Raw genomic sequence first — 20,578 nt, forward strand, 5'->3', positions numbered from 1 at the left:
AGCAGTCGAACACCAGAACCGAACCCTCTCGAATGAATACAGGACCAGGATATTTTGCCTAAGAATGCACGGAGGAGCCAGGCTCGAGGCACATTGAGTGGAGTTAAATGCGGCAGTAATTGCCCGCAGCTACAAACCAATACACATCACCAACTTTGCACGTGACCACCGGAAAAGAACCACCATATTGTGAGTCCGGCGACCGCCGACTAAGCCCAAGTCACATAGAGTTGCGGGACCGTGAGGTTGGGTTACATCAGAGTGGTATCAGAGCTTTAAGCTGACTAAGGATATGGAAGTAGGACGACAAGGTCGTGGTCGAGGTGGCCGAGGTGGCAGAGGTGTTCGCAGATTGGCAGATGAAGGGTTAAGAGAGGAGGTTAGAATTCTTGTTGCCCGTTTGGAGGCAGTAGAAGCAGGTAGATGGAGAGATCCAGAGTTAGGCGATGCTAGTGAAGAGGAAGTAGAAGAGGCAGCAAATGGACTGGAAGGTGAATCCGCAGAAGTGAGATTGCTGAGATCTATTTTATTAGAAAGCAGTAAGCCTAAACCAGAACTCCTGACGTATGACGGCAGCCTGTCTATCGAGGTTTTGTTAGATTGGATTAGCGAGATGGATAAGTACTTTGAGTGCGAGGAAGTCAGCGAAGATCGCAGAGTCAAGTTTGCGGCGACGAAACTGAAGGGACATGCAGCCCTATGGTGGGATAGTGTCCAAAATGAGAGGAGGAGATTGAATAAGGCGCCGATCAAAACCTAGTCAAGAATGGTGGCCAAGTTGAAGGGCAGATTTCTGCCAAGGGATTATCAGATTGCATTGCACAGGCAGGTGCAGAATCTGAGACAGAAAGGACTGACGGTTAAAGAGTACACAGAGGAGTTCTATCGAGTGAATTTGCGGGCAGGATACATGGAGGATACAGCAGAAAGAACAACCAGGTATGTTAATGGGCTGAGGATGGACATTTTAGATGAAATAAGTATTTTATCTCCGAATAATACCGAGGAGGCATATCAGAGCGCAATAAAGGCTGAGGAGAAAATTAATAGAAGGCAGAATGCCCGGAGAGGACGAGGGGCCAACAGAGGAAAAGGCCAGTCCTATGGCAGGGGCCGAACTACTAACAACAACGAGGAAGCTAGCAGTTCAAAAACTTCTGGAACAACAGATAGAGGAGACAGTGCGAGAGGCGGCAGATCGTCCCAGCGCGGCAGAGGAAATGGCCGAGGCAGGGGGGCTGGTTATCAGTGCTATAGGTGTCATAAGTGGGGGCACCGCTCGTTTGAGTGTCCGGAAGCAGAACCAACTGGACAGCGGGGTGCGTATGTGGCGCAACCAGATGAAGCAGCAGCACTCCCTCAGGAGGCGGAGAATGCTCCAGAGACGGGAGAAGCTTTGGTGTTGCATAAGGTGTTATTGAAACCAGTCAAGGAGAATACCGAACAGACACAGCGTAAGGCTCTGTTCAGGATGATCTGTAAGTCACGAGGTAAGTGTTGTAAACTAATAATTGACAGCGGAAGTACTGACAATTTAGTGTCCACAGAAATGGTGGAAAAGCTGGAATTGAAACGCTCAAAGCATCCCAATCCGTATAGAGTTTCATGGCTGCAAAAGGGCCATCAATTGCTGGTGGATGAACAGAGCGAAGTTGAGTTTCAGATAGGAAAATACAAGGACAAGGTTGTCTGTGACATCATGCCAATGGATGTCTGTCACATATTGTTGGGCAGACCTTGGCAATTTGATAGGAAAGTGACCCATGATGGAGTGACGAACTGTTACAAATTCATGAAGGATGGAATCAAGCATACGCTTGTCCCTATCAAAGAAGAAGAAGGAGCACCTGAGACAAGTGAAACCAGAGCATTGCTGGTGAGTGGGAAACAATTTGTAAAATAGGTGGAGGACAGTAAGATATATTATGTGGTAGTAAGGAAAGCCAGGACAGTCCTACTACACACAGAAATATTGGATTTGCCCATAGAGATTCAACAAATGTTGGAGGAGTTTGCAGACATAGTTGTAGACGACTTGCCAGACAAGTTACCCCCCAAGCGAAGCATTAGTCATCACATTGACTTCATACCCGGAGCCAGCTTGCCGAATAAAGCGGCATACCGAATGAGCCCCAAGGATAATGAAGAAATCAGGAAGCAGGTGCAGGAGCTGTTGGACAAGGGTTTGATAAGGGAGAGCTTAAGCCCTTGTGCTGTTCCAACGGTTCTCACCCCCAAGAAGGGAGGAGAGTGGCGGATGTGCACTGATTCAAGGGCCATCAATAAAATCACCATCCGGTACAGATTTCCACTGCCACGGATGGATGATATGATGGACTGTTTAAGTGGGGCAGCTTATTTTTCGAAGATAGATTTAAAAAGTGGGTACCATCAGATTCGGATACGAGAGGGTGATGAATGGAAGACAACCTTTAAGACGAATGAGGGGCTGTACGAATGGCTGGTTATGCCATTTGGGCTAAGCAATGCACCCAGTATGTTCATGAGGTTAATGAATGAGATGCTGAAGGAGTATATTGGGAAGTTTGTAATTGTTTAATTGGATGACATCCTTATTTTTAGCAAGACAAGAGAAGAACACCTACAACATGTGCATAAGGTACTAGAAAAATTGCAGCAGAACAAACTGCTGATAAACTTAAAGAAATGTACTTTTCTGCAAAAGGAATTAATCTATTTGGGGTTTGTGGTAGTAGAAAATGAACTGAAGATGGATCCGGAGAAAGTGGCAGCAATAGTAAATTGGCCATCTCCGAAAAGTCTGTTTGAGGTACGTAGCTTTCACGGATTGGCAAGTTTTTATAGGAAGTTTATCAAGAATTTCAGCGAAATTTGTGCACCCATGCTAGATACCATCAAAAAGGCCAGCCAGCCTTTTCGGTGGACAGAAGCAACAGAGTGAAGTTTCCAGTTGTTGAAGAAGAAGATTACTGAGAGGCCGATCTTGAGGCTACCAGATTTCTAGAAGTTGTTTCAGGTTCGCTGTGACGCTAGCGGGACAACAATCGGGGCTGTGCTCAATCAAGAGGACAAGCCTGTGGCATTCTTCAACGAGAAGCTGAACGAGAGTAGGCAAAAGTACTCTTCATATGATAAAGAGTTTTATGCTATTGTACAGGCATTAAAGCACTGGAGGCATTATTTATTGGGAAATGAATTTGTGCTGTTCTCGGATAATTCTGCTCTACAGTATGTAATGCAGCAACACAAACTCAACCAAAAACACGCCAAATGGGTAGAGTATTTATAGAGTTTCAATTTCGTACTGAAGCACATTAGCGGGCAAGCAAATAAGGTCGCAGACGCGTTGAGTAGAAAAGCTCTAATTCTGTAGGAAAGCACTGTACAGGTGCTGGGTTTTGAGCACTTACAGGATCTATACCAAACAAATACAGATTTTAAGGAGGCCTATGAGGCGTGCCAGAACCCTTTAGTGAGAGACAATAGTCCTTGGTTGGACTACAATCTGCAAGAAAAATTGATGTTTAAGGGAGGACAGCTATGCATACCTGACTGCTCGATGAGGGAGAATATTATTCGCGAGAAGCATAGCAGAGGTTTGGCCGGACATTTCGGCATGAATAAGACCCTCGAGCAGCTTAGTCACTTTTATTTTTGGCCAAAGATGCGGCGAGATGTACAACGATTTGTGGCCAAATGCAAGGTGTGCCAATTGGCAAAGGGGCAGAGCCAGAACACGGGATTATATGCACCGTTACCTATTCCAAGCAGACCGTGGGATTCAGTCAGTTTGGATTTCATTTTAGGTCTGCCAAAGACACAGTGAGGATATGATTCAGTAATGGTAGTGGTGGACAGGTTTTCAAAAATGGCACATTTTATACCTTGTCGAAAAACCAGTGACGCCACCCACGTGGCCCACTTATTTTTCAATGAAATTGTCAGGTTACATGGATTACCTAAATCTATCCTTTCGGACAGGGACGTGAAGTTCACGGGACACTTTTGGCGTACCTTATGGAAGAAAATGGACACACAGCTAAACTACAGTTCTGCATATCATCCGCAAACCGACGGGCAGACAGAAGTTGTGAACAGGAGTTTGGGAAACCTGTTACGCAGTTTAGTCGGGGAGAATTCACGGATGTGGGACCGGGTGCTAGCACAGGCAGAGTTCGCCTATAACGACTCGCCTAACCACAACACAGGTTTCAGTCCCTTTTAGATCCTGTATGGCATGCATCCACGCGGAGTGCACGAACTGCGGGACCTTGGATTACAGGAAAGGCGAAGTGCAGACGGGGAAGATTTCGCTAACGCGATGAGGGATTTGCATGAACAGGTAAAGATGAAGTTACAGGACAGCAGCATAAAGTACAAACAGCATGCAGACTTAAAGAGAAGGGAAGCACAATTTGACGTGGGGGATGAAGTCCTCGCGCATTTACACAAAGAGTGTTTCCCCAAAGGCACGTACAATAAATTAAAATATAAAAAAATAGGTCCCTGTAAGATTCTGCGAAAATTTTCAGCGAATGCCTACGAGATACAGCTACCACCCGGAATAGGCATTTCACCTATCTTCAACGTAGCAGACCTGTTTCCGTACACGGCTGACCCAGAGAGAAAGGAAGAAGATGGAACCACGCAACCTACGCGGCGTACCCAGGAAGACGAGGAAACTTGGAAGAGACAGATGCCTTACGTTCAACCTCCCGAGATCGAAAGCATTCTCGACACTCAGGTGGTTAAACGAACTCGGCGGAAAGAGTATATGCAGTACCTGGTCAAGTGGAAGAACCATCCCATCGAGGACAGTTCATGGCTTGATGCCAGGCAGATTGAACAGACAGGAACTTCCGTTGAGAAGCTCATGGACCGGAGCCATGATTTCTTTTTGCCCCGGGAGCCTGATGCAGGAGCATCTAGCTCGCCATGACCGGGTGAAGTCTCGCCAGGTTGGAAGGTTGACAAGTATCTGGAATGTTTTCTTTTATTTTCGAGTTTAGGAAGTCAGAAGACAGATAGTCCGTTTATTTTATTTTAATTATTAAAAGATAAAGTTAAGTGTCGGTTAGGGTCATTAAAGTTTAATAGAAATAAAAGTCAATTAGAAATTGATCTGTTAAATTAACAAAGACAAAAAGAAACAAAATTGTCTACAAGCAGAACTTGTAAATAATAATTAAACAATTGTTTAAAAAACTATTTTCTGTTCAACTGGCCGTGAGGGACAGTTCGAATTAACTGTAATTTCAACATATAAAAGAAGAGATGTAACACCAAGGCAGGGTTCTGCAATTTCAAAAATATGAAATAAGAGAAACAGATCTATTTTCTAATCGTTTATCTGTATACAAATATTGTCTGTCTGCTGAATAACAAAACTTTCTTTCTTGCACAACGAATCAAAACTAATAGTGTTGACAACTAGAGGGAAGCCACGGTGAGGTTACAATGTTTTTGTATTCTCAACAAATGAACAGACTATCAAGAAAATAACTGACTGTATAATTGCAAGCGGAATACGACGTGAAGGGACCCCGTTTACAGGAGTGTCACCATCAGAGGCTCGGGAACAAACAGAACCACACATCAAATCAAAGAAGCAATCTACAGAGAAAGGTAATGTCTCAAGACCAAGAATTCCACGTAATTTCTGAGTGATGAAACCATAGCTCAATCAGTTCTCATTTAAGTCGACTCATATTTAATTACAATATATAATTGTTGACAAAACCCAAGTGCCGTGTCCAAGAATTGGACAAACCCTGGCCTAGGGTTTGGGAATAAAAACTCCAACGTTCCCATCGACAAACGATTGACAGAACAAGTGACCGAGAGCAAGAATATACAGGGAATAGCAACACCTCACGACAACAAAAACCGACCAAACAAAACTACAGAAAGTAATGGAAGCTAGCGCGTGTTGACAAGCATTGGAGAACCAGAGCCTACCGAAGATTACGCTATCCTTTTGAGCATTAAAACCCGGAGAACCCACGAGCCCAGGTCGAACCATGACCTGCAAAAGCAACAACGCAACGTCACTGTCTGAGCATTACCATTAAATCATCGAAACAACTGCAAACCAAAAGAGTTTGGGTGCTAGTTACCTGCGCAAGTGGACCGAGAAGCCGAGAAGTAGAGCCTAGCCGAACAACTGAAACGGAGACCAAAGGAGCAACCCTGGTTAATACAAATCTCAATAGGGAAATTTAAATTGAAGCAAGGAGGAAGAGTATACCTGTTGGAAGTCGCCGAAACCTGGTGATTTGTTACCGGACAGTCGAGAGCGATGAAAAGCAACACAACCGAGCATAAAACAGTTATTACAGGCATCCATTAACCACAACAGAGTGACCAAACCAGAACAGAAGTAACAACACGACAACGGTGACAGCACGACAAGAGCTGAATACAAGACCTAGTAAAGAACTCAAACTTCTTGACAATCTCAAGGCAAAGAACAGTCGAATGAAACCCGGAGACTTACCGTGGGTGTTAACCAGCAAGCGAGCTAGCAGAAGCGAGAAGGTATTACTCCATTGAAGTTGGGCGAACCCATAACCAGTTGCAGAGAATTTACAGTCGTAGAAAAGGCAAGACCACATTCAAACCCTCACAGCAGTCGAACACCAGAACCGAACCCTCTCGAATGAATACAGGACCGGGATATTTTGCCTAAGAACGCGCAGAGGAGCCAGGCCCGAGGCACATTGAGTGGAGTTAAATGCGGCAGTAATTGCCCGCAGCTACAAACCAATACACATCACCAACTTTGCACGTGACCACTGGAAAAGAACCACCATATTGTGAGTCCGGCGACCACCGACTAAGCCCAAGTCACATAGAGTTGCGGGACCATGAGGTTGGGTTACATTAGCGTGCAGAGTGGTAAGGATTGTCACAGAGACCGCAAGAGTGGTAGCACGGAGGAGCGTGTGCAGAGGCTAGTGGTTGATTTGCCATTTTTTATTTTCATCGAGGCTGTGGGTTGGGATGGATTGCAGCAAGAGATCAGCTTGAGAAGGAATCCACGAGCAAAAATCGAACTTGCGGAGATCAACGATTTTTGTGTTTCACATAGATCTGGGGTAGATCCTTTTTTTTTTGTCTGTCAAATATTTTTTGTTTTAAAAATCGTCAAGATGAATAATCAAATGATTGAAGCATACTTGAATGAGTATAACAAGCTCGATGGCTCCAATTATGCAAATTGGAAATTCAAGATGTAGACTCTGCTAGAAGTGCAGAGTGCTTGGACAATTGCAAATGGGGATGAACAGAAGCCAATAGCTGTATCAACATTGATCCCAGATTAGGAGAAGAGAGAAGGAAAAGCAAGGACGCTGCTAAAGATGTCAGTAAAAGACTGCATCATACCACATATAAGATAATGTAAATTAGTAAGTGAAATCTGGGGAATTTTGAAGGATTTGTATGAGATCAGGAATACAAATTGTCTTCTGTTCCTGAAGAGCAAGATCTTATCCCAGAAGATGGAGGAAAATGAAATAGTTGCTTCCTTCATAGCGAGGATCAAAGATCTGAAGAACAAATTGGCAGATATTGGTGATACGGTTGCAGATACAGATCTAGTAACCATTACCATGAATGGTGTGACCGATGACTACCAAATGTTCATCACTGGGATAAATGCGAGGGAGAAGATCCCAAATTTTGAAGAACTGACAGGAATATTGATGCAAGAAGAAGAAATAAGATCGACTATGAAGCCCCAGAATGTTGATCTTGCATTGATGGTGAAAAAGAATTTCTTCAAAGGAAAAGGAAATACGCAACAACAAAACGGAGGAAACTCACAGAAAAGACCAAATCATACTCAAGGTATGCATCCGAATAGAAACAACTCTATAATTAAATGTTTTTATTGCTGAAACTTTGGCCATATAGCTAAGGAGTGCAGGAATAAGAAATATCATGAACAACAATAGAAGCAGAAACAACATGTAGGTCATCTCACAAATGATAATCATGAGCAGAACTTCAGATTGTTCATGGTAGACTATGATGAGAATGTTGATGCAGACATCTGGTATGTAGATTCGGGAGCATCAACACATATGATAGGGAACAAGCAATGGTTCAAAGATTTTAAAGAAATCAACGATGGAGCACAAATCTACCTAGGTGATGATAGAAGTCATCAGATCAAAGGGTGTGGGAAAATTTCTGTCATTTTACCTAATGGTACTGTAAGACAAATTCATAATGTCATGTATGTGCCTGGTGTAACAAATAACTTGATTTATGTATCCATGATTATAGATCAAGATCTAAAAGTTGAATTTTTAAAATCTAACTCTTATATTAAGGATCTGTTGGATGGCATGAAGACTATTGCTACAGGAATTCGAACAGGATGTCTGTACAAATTGGATGTAAGACCAACACCAGTTCAAGCCTTGACAACAACAAGTTTGACTACAGAAGAGTTGTGGCATCAGAGATTTGGTCATATCAACTACAATGATTTGTTGTTACTTCAGAAAAAGGAAATGGTAAGAGATCTTCCTATGTTAAAACAAGTGCATAATGATTGTGATGCTTGTACATTAGGAAAGATGCATAGAGAATAATTCCCTGTTCGAGTAGAAAAGAAACAGAGAGACATACTTGAATTAGTGCACTCAGATCTTTGTGGACCCATGCAAACAAAGTCATTAGGAGGTGCACTGTATTTTTTATTGTTTATTGATGACTGCACAAAGTTTTCTTGGGTATATTTTTTGAGTAAGAAAAGTCACACATTTGAATACTTTAAGCAGTTCAAAAACATGATTGAAAAGCAAACAGGGAAGCATATAAAAATTCTCCGCTCCGATCAAGGGGGAGAATACAAGAAGGATGAACTTATCAAGTATTGTAAAGACCATGGAATATTACAACAATTCACAGTACCCCATACTCCTCAGCAGAATGGAGTAACGGAAAGAAAGAATAGAACATTGGTGGAATGTGGTAGGATCATGTTGAAAGGTAAGGATCTTTTGAATGGTTTTTGGGCCGAAGCATTGAATACTGCAGTTTACTTGAAAAATAGGTGTCCTACAAAGAGTCTTGAGTTTAAAACTCCTTATGAAGCATTATATGGATTTAAGCCTGTAGTAAAACATTTAAGAGTGTTTGGGTCAAAAGCATTTGCCCACATTCCAAAGGAAGACAAAAGAAAACTAGATTCAAAATCCATCAGATGTACCTTTGCAGGGTATTGTTCACACTATAAAGCTTATAAATTATTTAATCCCTCTACTCACAAGATTTTTGTTAGTAGAGATGTCATATTCCATGAGCAGGTTCATGAAGAATCTGATAAGCAAAATGAGGAATGGGATATTCCGTTCTTGGTGGAAGAAAGTGAAGAAACAAGAAACAACCAGGATCAACAGACAAAGGTAGAAGAAGAGAATTCAGATGCAACAAAGTAAACTCAAAGTGGGTTAGAAGCTACACCAACACTCAAAAGATCAGGTAGGCAAACTCAATTGCCTGCTAGATACAGGGAAAATGCTTTCATAACTAGTATAATGAATGTAGTTGAACCTTCTAGTTATAAGGAAACAAATGAATGTAGTGAATGGAAAACAGCCATGGAACATGAATATGAATCTATAATCGGGAACAACACTTGGGAGCTAGTTGAACTTCCTAAAGGGAAACAAACCATAGGTTGTAAATGGTTGTATAAACCAAAGATTAATGTAGATGGAACCATAGATAAATTAAAAGCTAGATTGGTAGCAAAGGGGTATTCACAAAAAGAAGGCATTGACTATGAAGAAACCTTTTCCCCTGTAATCAAACTAAATACCATCAGAATGCTAATTGCTTTAGCTACTAAGAAACATTGGATGATTACCAACTAGATGTAAAGTCTGCATTTTTAAATGGAGAATTGAAAGAGGAGGTTTATTTAGAGAAACCCGAGGGGTTTGTCCAGAAATGGAAAGAACATTTAGTCTGTAGATTAAAGAAAGCTCTTTATGAACTAAAGCAAGCACCCATGTCCTGGTATGAAAAGATTGATTCATTTTTTCTGCAACTTGGCTACAACAGGAGTAAAAACGACCCTAATCTGTATATCATGAAAGATGAACAGGGGCGCATAGTGTTGATTTGTTTATATGTAGATGATTTAATTATTACAGGTGATGCTATTGCTCTAATCAAAGAAATCAAGCAACAAATGTCACAGGTTTTCGAAATGAAAGACCTTGGTGAATTAAGATACTATTTGGGTCTTAAGATCTGGAGAGATTCATGACAAACTTTTCTGTCCCAGGGTGAGTATGTCAAAGGTCTATTGGAAAGATTCAAAATGGATCAATGTAAGGCTGTAGCAGTACCATTACAACAAAACATTAAACTTCAGAGTGAGGATGGCTCTAAAGACGTAGATGCGACACTTCATAGACAGTTGGTTGGGAGCCTAATCTACCTAACCACTACTAGACCATATTTGGCTTATGCAATCAGTGTGCTAAGTCAATACATGTCCAAGCCACTTGAGAGTCATTGGAATGCAACAAACTGTGTTTTAAGGTATCTACAAGGAAATGTAGACTATGGTATGATTTATACTGATTCCTCTGATGTTAGATTGACAGGATTTACAAATTCAGATTGGCCTGGAAATGTAGACGATTGCAGATCCATAACAGGCTATGCATTCAACATTAGATCCGGGGTGATTACATGGAGCAGCAAGAAACAAGACACAGTTTCCTTGTCTTCAGCGGAAGCAGAGTATCAAGCCATGTGCACATTGACATGTGAGCCAGTTTGGTTGCGGTGACTTTTCCAGGATGTTGGGGAAGAACAGAAAGATGCAACAACAATCAGATGTGACAATCAGAGTTCAATCAAACTTGCTAATAATCCGGTGTTTCACAAGAACACTAAACACATTGATACACAATTCCACTTTGTCAGGGAGAAAGTGCAATCAAAAGAAATCCATCTTGTATATTGTAATACATGTGATAATGTTGTAGACATTTTCATTAAGCCTCTTGGCAAAATTAAGTTTGAAATGTTTATGGAGATGTTAGGCATATTTGTGAACCCCTTCTCCATTAAGGGGGAGTGTTAGAGATAATGGAGAATATCCTAGAATAGTGAGAGTTGGTTCACGAGACCTCAGGATAGGAATTAGTTTCTATTTTCTAGGGTACAGTTCTAACTTCCCTAAAACCATGATTGCTATATAATGTGTGATGTGCATTGAGTATGTAGAGCATTCTACAGTGCCAGACTCTCATGGTTTAGACTCTCTGTCGTAGCGCTGACCAATGGGCGTTTTTTATTAATTCAAACATCGCTTTTTAACATTCATAATTTTACTTTTCTTTCAAAATTTAAGTGTTCTCTAAATCAAATATGAAAAAAATTAAAAAAACCTTACCTTATCCTTCCCCTCATCTTTGTTTCTCAAAGTTGTAATTTGGATGGAAAATAATTTGATGAATTTTAATAAAAATAAAAATTCAAGTCAATTATCAACTACTATGTAACATGATAATATTTCCAACTACTCTAACATAATCAATTTATAATTAATATCTTATTCAAAAAATAACTCATATCTCAAAGCTATTTTCAAATATAATAAACATAAAAATAATTTAATAAATTTTAATAAATATAAAATTTCAAGACACTTATCCATTACTATATAACATGATAATATTTCTAACTGCTATAACTTAATTAATTTATAATTAATATCTTTAAATTATAATTTATAATTAATATCTTTTCCAATATAGTTAACATATTATACAAAAACTCAATACCAATCAGTTTTCACTTTCACATTATCTATCTTTCCCTTAAGAATACAAATATATTCATCCAATGACCAGCTCAAATCACATACATAGCAAGTTTAGTAAAATATAAACATCTAAAACAAATTACTATAAAAAATAATTGTAATTAATATTTAAATAACTATTTTTAACTCAGTTTACAATATTAATAATTACACATCTTAATCATACATAACAGTAACATTAAAAATTATGTATCAAGGTATATTAATAATTACACATCTTAACCATACATAACAATAACATTAAAAATTACATATCAAGGTCATAAGACTTTGTAAATAACCATCCAAAAATATCTAACAAAGTACGACCCTTTTTCGCAGTTTTATTGCTTTTGGGAAGAGAATGTTTAAAATATCTAACAAAGTACGACCTTTTTTTGCTTTTCGGAAGAGAATGTTTATAAGGAAAACAATATTTTGAATAGGATATTGTCTCATTTTTTTAATTGAAGTTATAGTTATTTTGATGTTCTCTTTTGTTTATTTTTTAATTTTTTTTATTCGAGAGAAAGTTTAAAAGGAAAATATTAATTAAAAGGAAAATATTAATTGAAAAAAATAAAATCATTTCATTAATTTTTTTTAATTGGAGTTATGCAAGAGTAAGGAAAAAGCTTAATTTTGAAACTTGGAATCAAAAGAAAAATAGTTCTAAACACTTGACGTTGGAATATTTAAGTTGATCATAAATTAATTTTATCATAAAATATCGAGGGAGAAATTAGAACAATGAGAATATAAAATTTAAAAACATGAAAGAAATAATAAGTTTTTTATGAATTTTTTTTTATCCAACGAAGTTTATTAATGTTAAAAATATAGATCGAAAATATGATTGGACTATTTAGAGAGATGGAAATATGTTGTTTAATATCTAATGTAGATAAGAGGATAAGAGGAATTAAGAACATAGAAAATGATAAGGGTGTCATATCCTCAGGTAGCTTGTAATTAATGTATATTCTTATGTAACTTGTAATCTTGTGTATACAATATTATAAATAAGATCAAATTTAGCTCTAAGAATTATGGGTAGATTTATATCTAATCTAAATAAACAACATGAGACAATTGTTAAAAAAAATGAAGATACTTGTAGGGTACTAAGAATAACATTATTGGGCATCATGTTGATGGAATAAATAAACTTCATGTGCTTATTGAATCTAACTTTGGTGCTGTCGTCGACAAGGAAAGTTCAAGTGTACACATGCATATGGAATGTATAAAACTCTATGAACTTGCATATCATAATTATAAGGGTTAAATTGATGTCTAATCACCATTTATATGTGAAATCTTTTATTTCAAGTTCATAATCAAGACATTCTTCCTTAAATGTTACTATTTAAAGAGTAATAAATTATATAAATGAAACAATTGATTTTTGAAGTGTGTGAGCATGGTGTATTAATCCTTAGTGGTGAAAAGGAGGATAAACCATGTTTTTACTGTGTGAAATAACAATTTATTTCAAAGTATTACAAATGGGGGCACCACGAGAACAATCATAGTCAAATTCATTGTTGTTTTGTTATTGAAGTATTACATGAAAATATTTATATGAAACTTCCCAATCTTCTCTTCCTAAAGATGAGGAAAAAACAATGTTTATGTTAGATTGTTTTTTTTGCTATGGAAATAGGCATATTTTACAAAAAAATGTTTCTTCACACTTTCATCAATGCCATGTCTTCTCTTTAAATTCGTAGGTTTTCTCTAAATAATACATGGAAAATTGAAGGAATGTCAAATTTCATTTCACTAATGGTTAAATTTTCTAGACTAACTCTTCTAAGTATCTTTGTATCTTTAACTTTTGGGGTGTATGGTATTGCCCTCGACTTAGTTTTTTGGAACAAGGCTCATGTCTTCCCAAACTTACACTTCACTAGCTATTGTTTATATTCTAGCATGATTATGGTTGATTTTTGCATGTATATACATTTGTTTTCTTTAAAAGAGGGAAAATTATGCTAGCTAACATCTTATGGTAGAATACATTATATATTATCATACCCTTTTGGCCTAATTGCAAATCCTAGTAAATACCATTTCATCCTTGTGCATCATTGCATGTGAGTTTTTCCATGTTCTTTTCTATGAGTAATTCACACAACCTTGGTAATATTCAACCTTCACCTTTTAGTTTGACTTGGTTGACATTTTCACTAATTCTTGTTTTTATTAAACCATTAAACCTTCATTTTATTATGGAAAAGTCATGAGAGTCAAAGGTCTCCTACCTGTCATTTCAACTTGTATACATTTTGGTTGTAGTTGTCTCTTTATTTTACCTTACACATAAGATTATGGGAATTTATGTTTGCCATCCTTGCACACACACACATATGATTGAACGTGACAAGTTTCAAATAACTTGTTGTAAATAAGTAAATTAATAGCTTTTATAATGAGTCCAGCCCATATATATGTGATTTGGCATAGGTTGTATTGCAAAGCTTGTATGTTGAGGTAATTTTGTGCTCTCGTCTCAATGTTGTTTTAAAAAAATATGAAATTCAATGGTTGAAACTCACTCTACTTTGTGTTTTCTACTCATATCAACATGTCTCGTACTCATTGTTTGTGGCTTGTACTACAAATTAGATGTAATACTACACTCATGTGGTTTTTAAGTTGATCTTGTTATTAAGTCTTAGAATGGAGTTTTTTTGTTTCTTTTTAAAAGATTGTGGTTGGCTTTCACCTTAGCCTTTGATTTTACTTCCTTTGTCCTTGTGAAGTGATACCCATGTTATTATATTGAGCTTTGGTTTATTCTTGCGTAGCTGACATTTTTAGCTCTAACAATTTCAATTATTATTCTCTTTTTAATCGCCATCCATCCTCACCTTGATCAAATTTTAGAAGTGTGTGCTCATCCCTAATTGATTTGGGTCATTGGTATGTATTATGGCATTTATGAAATATGGTAGGTTCTACCAACTAGTTACTTGGCTCTTTAACTATTCACTCATGGTTATTTTGTGCTTGCCTTGAACTGGTAACTCTCATTGTTATGACCTATGCGTCTAAGCCTTGCATGTAGGATTAGTAAGCTCATGACCTTTCATAAGAATTATATCATGGCATGCATGTTGAACATGCATTAGGTCATTTTTTTGAAGATATCATGTGTTTATCTCTACACTCAATGCCATGTTTGACTCTACCTTAATAAGAAATAACTTGGGTAATATCCTATTTTCCTTGCCTTTCAACTTGATGACTCTAATCTGACTTCCTATTGACCCTCTCATTTTGGCTCAATAAATAAATATAGTGTGCATCTATTGTTGCATTCAACTTCCGTTACATTTGCATGATTAAGGTGTTAACTTTTTAGGTCCTTGATATTTCCCTCAACTTAGTTTTCGGAGCAAGGTTCACATATTTCTGAGCTTACACTTCACAAGGTCCTATCTATATCTTCCAACATGATTATGACTTTAAAGACGTGCCACACACAATTGTTTTCTTTAAAAGGGGAAATATCTTGTTTACTGACATCTTATGGTAACATAAATTAAAGATTGCCATACCCCTTTGGCCTTATCATGGATCTTGATAGGTGCCACTTCATCCTTGTGCATCATTGCATGTGAGTTTTTTTATGTTCTTGCTTTTGGGTAATTCACATAGGCTCAATTATATTTACCCTCACCATTTAGTTTGACTTGGTCAACGCTTTCACGCATTCTTGTTTATGTTAAACTAGCCAACTTTGCTACATATATATTTGGGTGTGGCTATCTCTTTATTTTAGTTTGCACATAAAATTTTGGGAATTTGTGATTGGCCTCTTACTAGGGACCTGAGAAAGAATCTCATCTGTCTTCTAAGCATATGACTATTCACCTCCATCCTTACACACACACACACACACACACACACACATATATGTTGAGAGTGACAAGTTTCAAATTGTTTGTTTTAAATAAAAAACAATAGCTATTATAATGAGCCTAGCCCACAAGTGATTTAACATAGGTTGGATTGTAAAGCCTACATGTTGGGAATAATTTCTGTGTAATCATCTTGGCATAGTTTGTTTTTTTTTGTTTTTAAAGTCTAATGGATCGAATACTTGAGAGGCACAGTGAGACTTATATTGCATTAATTCTTTTCCTCTTCCTTTACCAAATTTTCCTTCAATTTGACACTTTCCAGTCTAACTAGTCATGATTTATTAGAATAAGTGAATGAATGAAGTACTATATTTGAGATTCAAACTCAACTCTTTTCAATTCTAGTTGTTGATATGTTGTGATATGATGAACATACTATAATTTATGCATTATAGTTAATGACATATGAACTTATAGAGTCATGTTCCCATGAACCTAGAAGAAGACATGTAAATAGGCCTCATAATATTTTGTGAGGTGGGAGAAGAAAGAAAATGAAATTCTGTAGATATTTTGATATAGACTCATGAGAATTTGTGCAACTCTTTATCAAAATATATTATGACACTAAAAAAACTTTTATAGTCAATAAGTTTATATGTGAATAGACACTAGATGTAAGAATGTTTTTACGATGTTGTCATCAACTAGAGCTTAATGTCCAATAGTGGAACATTTACGTGAATCACCACATTACACATTTACCTGCTTGTAATGTCATGTTTACACGCATGTAAAATTTTAATATGGAATACTCTTCTTAAAGAGCATGTACACTTTTTTCAATTAGATTGTGGCATCTCATCACATCATTTCTCAATTCACTTTTATTAAGGATATTTAGGGTTTAGACTATTGTTAGAGTGAATTTTTTGAAGTAGCACAAGTATCCAATAAACTTTGTATATTAATATGGGGTCTCGAATTGTTTCATAATAAATTGAACTGTATGTGTAAGGAAAATATGCATCATTGATATGGAATTTGTTTACACTTTTGTTGTTTGGGGTTAGCAGAAATTTCATGTGATTTCTTTGTGTTGATTAAAGATTGACATTGCAAAATCAAAACATCATTCCTTTTTGGAGAACAAGACAAATCCCACACAATTCTAACAGCCAAATACTCATAATTTTCGTGTTCATTACCTTCTATCAAATTCTTATAATAGGTGTTGGAATCACTGTGTGACATGTTCTCTTAATCACTTATATTATCATTGTTACTAATTTTGTGAAGTACATTAGTGAACCCTAATTGTTGGTTCACTATCACTTACATCCTTGGTTGTAAGAAAATAATACTCTTACATTATCTACGTAAAGGTCTAGAAATGGGCATTAAAATCGCAATGTAGCATGTTCCTTTAATCCCTTAAATTATCATTGTTATTAATTTTGTAAAGTATATGAACGAGGTATGATTGTCTACTTGTTATTATTTGTATTTTTAGTTATTAAATCTAAAAGTAAATGGTCTTAAATGCTCCTTAACAACCATTTGAATGTCAATTTACATGTAGAATTATTTGCAAATGAGACAAAAAAGGAAAGCTCTCTTTTCACTCAAAGAATTTTTGAGTGAGCCTAATGATTAAGAGTATGTGTTTCCTCTCACAAGTTCAAATTGAGAAGTGTGTAGAATATGCAAGCCTTTATATAATTTAATAGGTAGGAGTAGGTAAAGTATGGTACACATTGTAATCAAATCCTTATCTTGTGTAGGTCTTTATATAATTTAATAGGTAGTAGGGTAAAGTACACATTTGCAGTCAAATCCTTATCTTATTTAGTAGGTAGTAGTCGGTAAAGTACACATTTGCAGTCAAATCCTTATCTTATTTAGTAGGTAGTAGTAGGTAAAGTACACATTTGCAGTCAAATCCTTATCTTATTTAGTAGGTAGTAGTAGGTAAAGTATGTACACATTTGTAGTTAAATCCTTATTCTTTATCTTATAAACAAGAAAGTGACTTTAGTAAGTAGTAGTAGGTAGCAGTCAAATCCTTATCTTGTTTAGTAGGTCGTGGTAGGTAAAGTATGTACACATTTGTAGTTATATCCTTATTCTTTATCTTATAAACAAGAAAGTGACTTTAGGAAGTAGTAATAGGTAGAGTATGTATACTTTCATAAATTCTACTAGTGAAATCACTACATTGAGAACAAAAAAGTGATTTTATCCACAACAATAAAGTGATTTTAATAAGTAATAATAGGGAGAATATGTACACATTAATGAATAAATAGAATATGTAGGGACAAAAAAAAATTCATATACCAATTCAATATCTAACTTACACCAATTCAATGTCTAACTTATAAACAAAAAAATTTCATACACTAATTTAATTTCTAACTTGAATTTAACACTAAAATAAATTATTATTATTTTTTTTTCACAAATTCGGTTGCTATTATATATCTGAAAAAAGAGGGAGACTGAGCTCCTGAAATGCATGCTGAGGTGCCAAAAAGAACTAGGGAAGAAAAAGTTACAACCAAAATTCCTCTTTAACCTTGCCTTTTGAGCTTCTAAAAACCAAAATAAATTATTATTATTAATATGAATAATTAATAAGCTTCTAAAAACCAAAATAAATTATTATTATTAATATCAATAATTAATAATTAAATATCCGCTACTAAAATAGGAAGAAAAACTTGTCACGTTAACTAATAACTAAATATCTGCTAAAATAAATTATTATTATTATAAATAATTAATAATTAAATATCCGCTACTAAAATAGCAAGAGAAACTAGTCACGTTACCGGCCAGTAAAGTACCAAAGCTAAAGTAATGGTCAACGTGTTGTGTTAGGTGTCAACTTGTCAACAAAGTCAGAACACGTGGCATGTTATGCGTATCTGCGTGTGACAGGGAGTTTATCATGGGTTCCCTTCTCTTCCCGTAAATGTTTCAGACTTTCGTTCCCTTCTCTTCTTGTAACTGTGAATGGAATGAAGTGAATTGTGCGAATGAATTTGTGTCTTGTCTATGGAATGAAGTGAATTGTGCGAATGAATTTGTGTCTTGTCTATGGAATGAAGTGAACTGTGTCTTGTCCATTGATGTAGCCATGGCCATTCTCTGTCCAAACACCGTCTCTTTATCATATTCTTCTTCATCATTTCCCCTGCGCGACGCTTATCATCTCACACCACGGAGCTCAAGCTCAAGCTTTTCATGCCCAGCATGCATTAATAAAAAAGTACCGATACCATGGTGGAAGAATACTTCTATACCTGCAGATTGCCGAAAATCCATTGGCAGGGGGTTCTTGGTAAGTAATCAAGCTCGGCCCTTTTGAGTTCTAATGATAATATTATTTTTATTATGGATGCCTTAGCTATTTGCCCTTACTGGTGAATTATCAAAATATTTTTGTTGTATGGACAGTCACAAGGATGCAGGGCCACAGATTCGAAAAAGCGACCATCAGTTTCAGGGTTTGAAGACCAGGACGCCAAGGTATCAGAGGCTTCTGTTTATGAAGAACTTGAACAGAAGATCAGTAATAGATTAGCTGGGCTCAGTGGTCGATTAGTGGCAGAAATGTCCTGTGAGAAAGAGAAAGAGGCACAAGAGCTTTATAACTTGGAGGTGGAGACTATAGAAGATGACAAAGGAAGGTCTCCTCGTGATTACTACAGAAGAGCACATCTCTTTGACAGAACTGCTCAGATGTTCACCTCTCTGGTCGATAAAGATGATAATGATCAGGAAGATGCCCTCCAGTGAAATTAGTAGCTAAGGTCATATGATCTTCAGGTCCTATAAATTTTTTCATGTCATGTTGGGTTGCAGAATTTAATTTGTCCATTTATGAGTTTATCTGGAGAAATCTTGGCATAAACCTGTAATATGAATATGGATAATTACAGCGTTTGAATATAAAGAGATTGGATTGCAAAAATTTAGAGTGAGTGATTGGAATTCATTCATGATGTACTGATAAAATTGAAAATTTCAATTTCTTCTCTTTTGGCTGATTCAATGTATAATTTACCCAATTACTTTCAGAAGCTCTTCTGCTCCTCTTAGGCTAGCTAGAGCGGGGGCAGAGTAAGTTGCGTTTTCAGTTTTTTTTAATCGATTTTTCTTTGCTCTGTGATTTTACCATGAAAGTTATTCATTCCCTGCTGGAATTTTTTCTTTGACAATGGCCAAATTGTTAATTTATAGTTCTGTTATTTTGAACTCAACAATTTTTTCATATCATTGCCAGATACTTTTACATTTTTGCAAGGCATTTTTTCTGTGGAACTATGTGGCTCTTCTACATGAATAAACCAAAAAGTTGCAGATTTTCAAAGCACCATCTTCCCTCTTGAAGATTTGGAAGCTCAAAAATTTAACAGGCAAAGCAGGAAAAAACTCTAAAACAGAAAATTGAAAATAGAACACACCAATGTGAGTTTGACTAAGTGACTTTTACATGCCTCCCTTAAATCCCTGGAAGTGTGTATATATGTCTTTTGTATGTTATGCCTTGAATTTGTGTATATATTTCAATGTGAGCTTGACTACAAGTTCATGACGTTTATATGCCTCCATTAAATCCCTGGAAGTGTGTATATATTTCTATAAATTTAATTTTACTTTTTACTTTTGTATGCTATGCCTTGAATTTGTGGATATATTTCCTTTGCATCTGGGTTCAGTGAAAGATTAGCTCACACACTGCTCGATCTCGTTATTTTTCAGTTCTCTTGCCCATTTCTGGGCTGAAACACTTGCATTCAGAGAGGGTGCTTATCTAGTCCATCTGCATTAAATCCCTGGAAGTGTGTATATATTTCTATAATTTTACTTTTACTTT

The 20,578-nt window shown here is 36.7% G+C and overlaps 2 protein-coding genes across 2 annotated transcripts; both read left to right on the forward strand.

The window, feature by feature from the left end:
• The first annotated feature begins 766 nt into the window (after positions 1-766).
• Positions 767-4,167, forward strand: LOC149158001 (uncharacterized). Its single transcript, XM_089433849.1, has 6 exons — positions 767-1,711; positions 1,904-2,224; positions 2,687-2,791; positions 2,999-3,214; positions 3,371-3,766; positions 3,964-4,167. Exons 1-6 carry the CDS (start codon positions 767-769, stop codon positions 4,165-4,167), a joined length of 2,187 nt encoding a protein of 728 aa, XP_089289975.1.
• A 2,681-nt stretch (positions 4,168-6,848) lies between these two features.
• Positions 6,849-19,672, forward strand: LOC149158002 (uncharacterized). Its single transcript, XM_089433850.1, has 4 exons — positions 6,849-7,079; positions 7,419-7,583; positions 18,680-19,039; positions 19,156-19,672. The coding sequence occupies exons 1-4, from the start codon at positions 6,849-6,851 to the stop codon at positions 19,495-19,497; spliced, it is 1,098 nt and encodes a 365-aa protein (XP_089289976.1). The 3' UTR covers positions 19,498-19,672.
• Positions 19,673-20,578: the final 906 nt, after the last annotated feature.

Source organism: Pinus tabuliformis, chromosome 5_2, assembly GCF_031772625.1.
Source record: "Pinus tabuliformis cultivar Carrire ecotype Pingquan chromosome 5_2, CPIR1, whole genome shotgun sequence".
Taxonomy (NCBI): Eukaryota; Viridiplantae; Streptophyta; class Pinopsida; order Pinales; family Pinaceae; genus Pinus; species Pinus tabuliformis.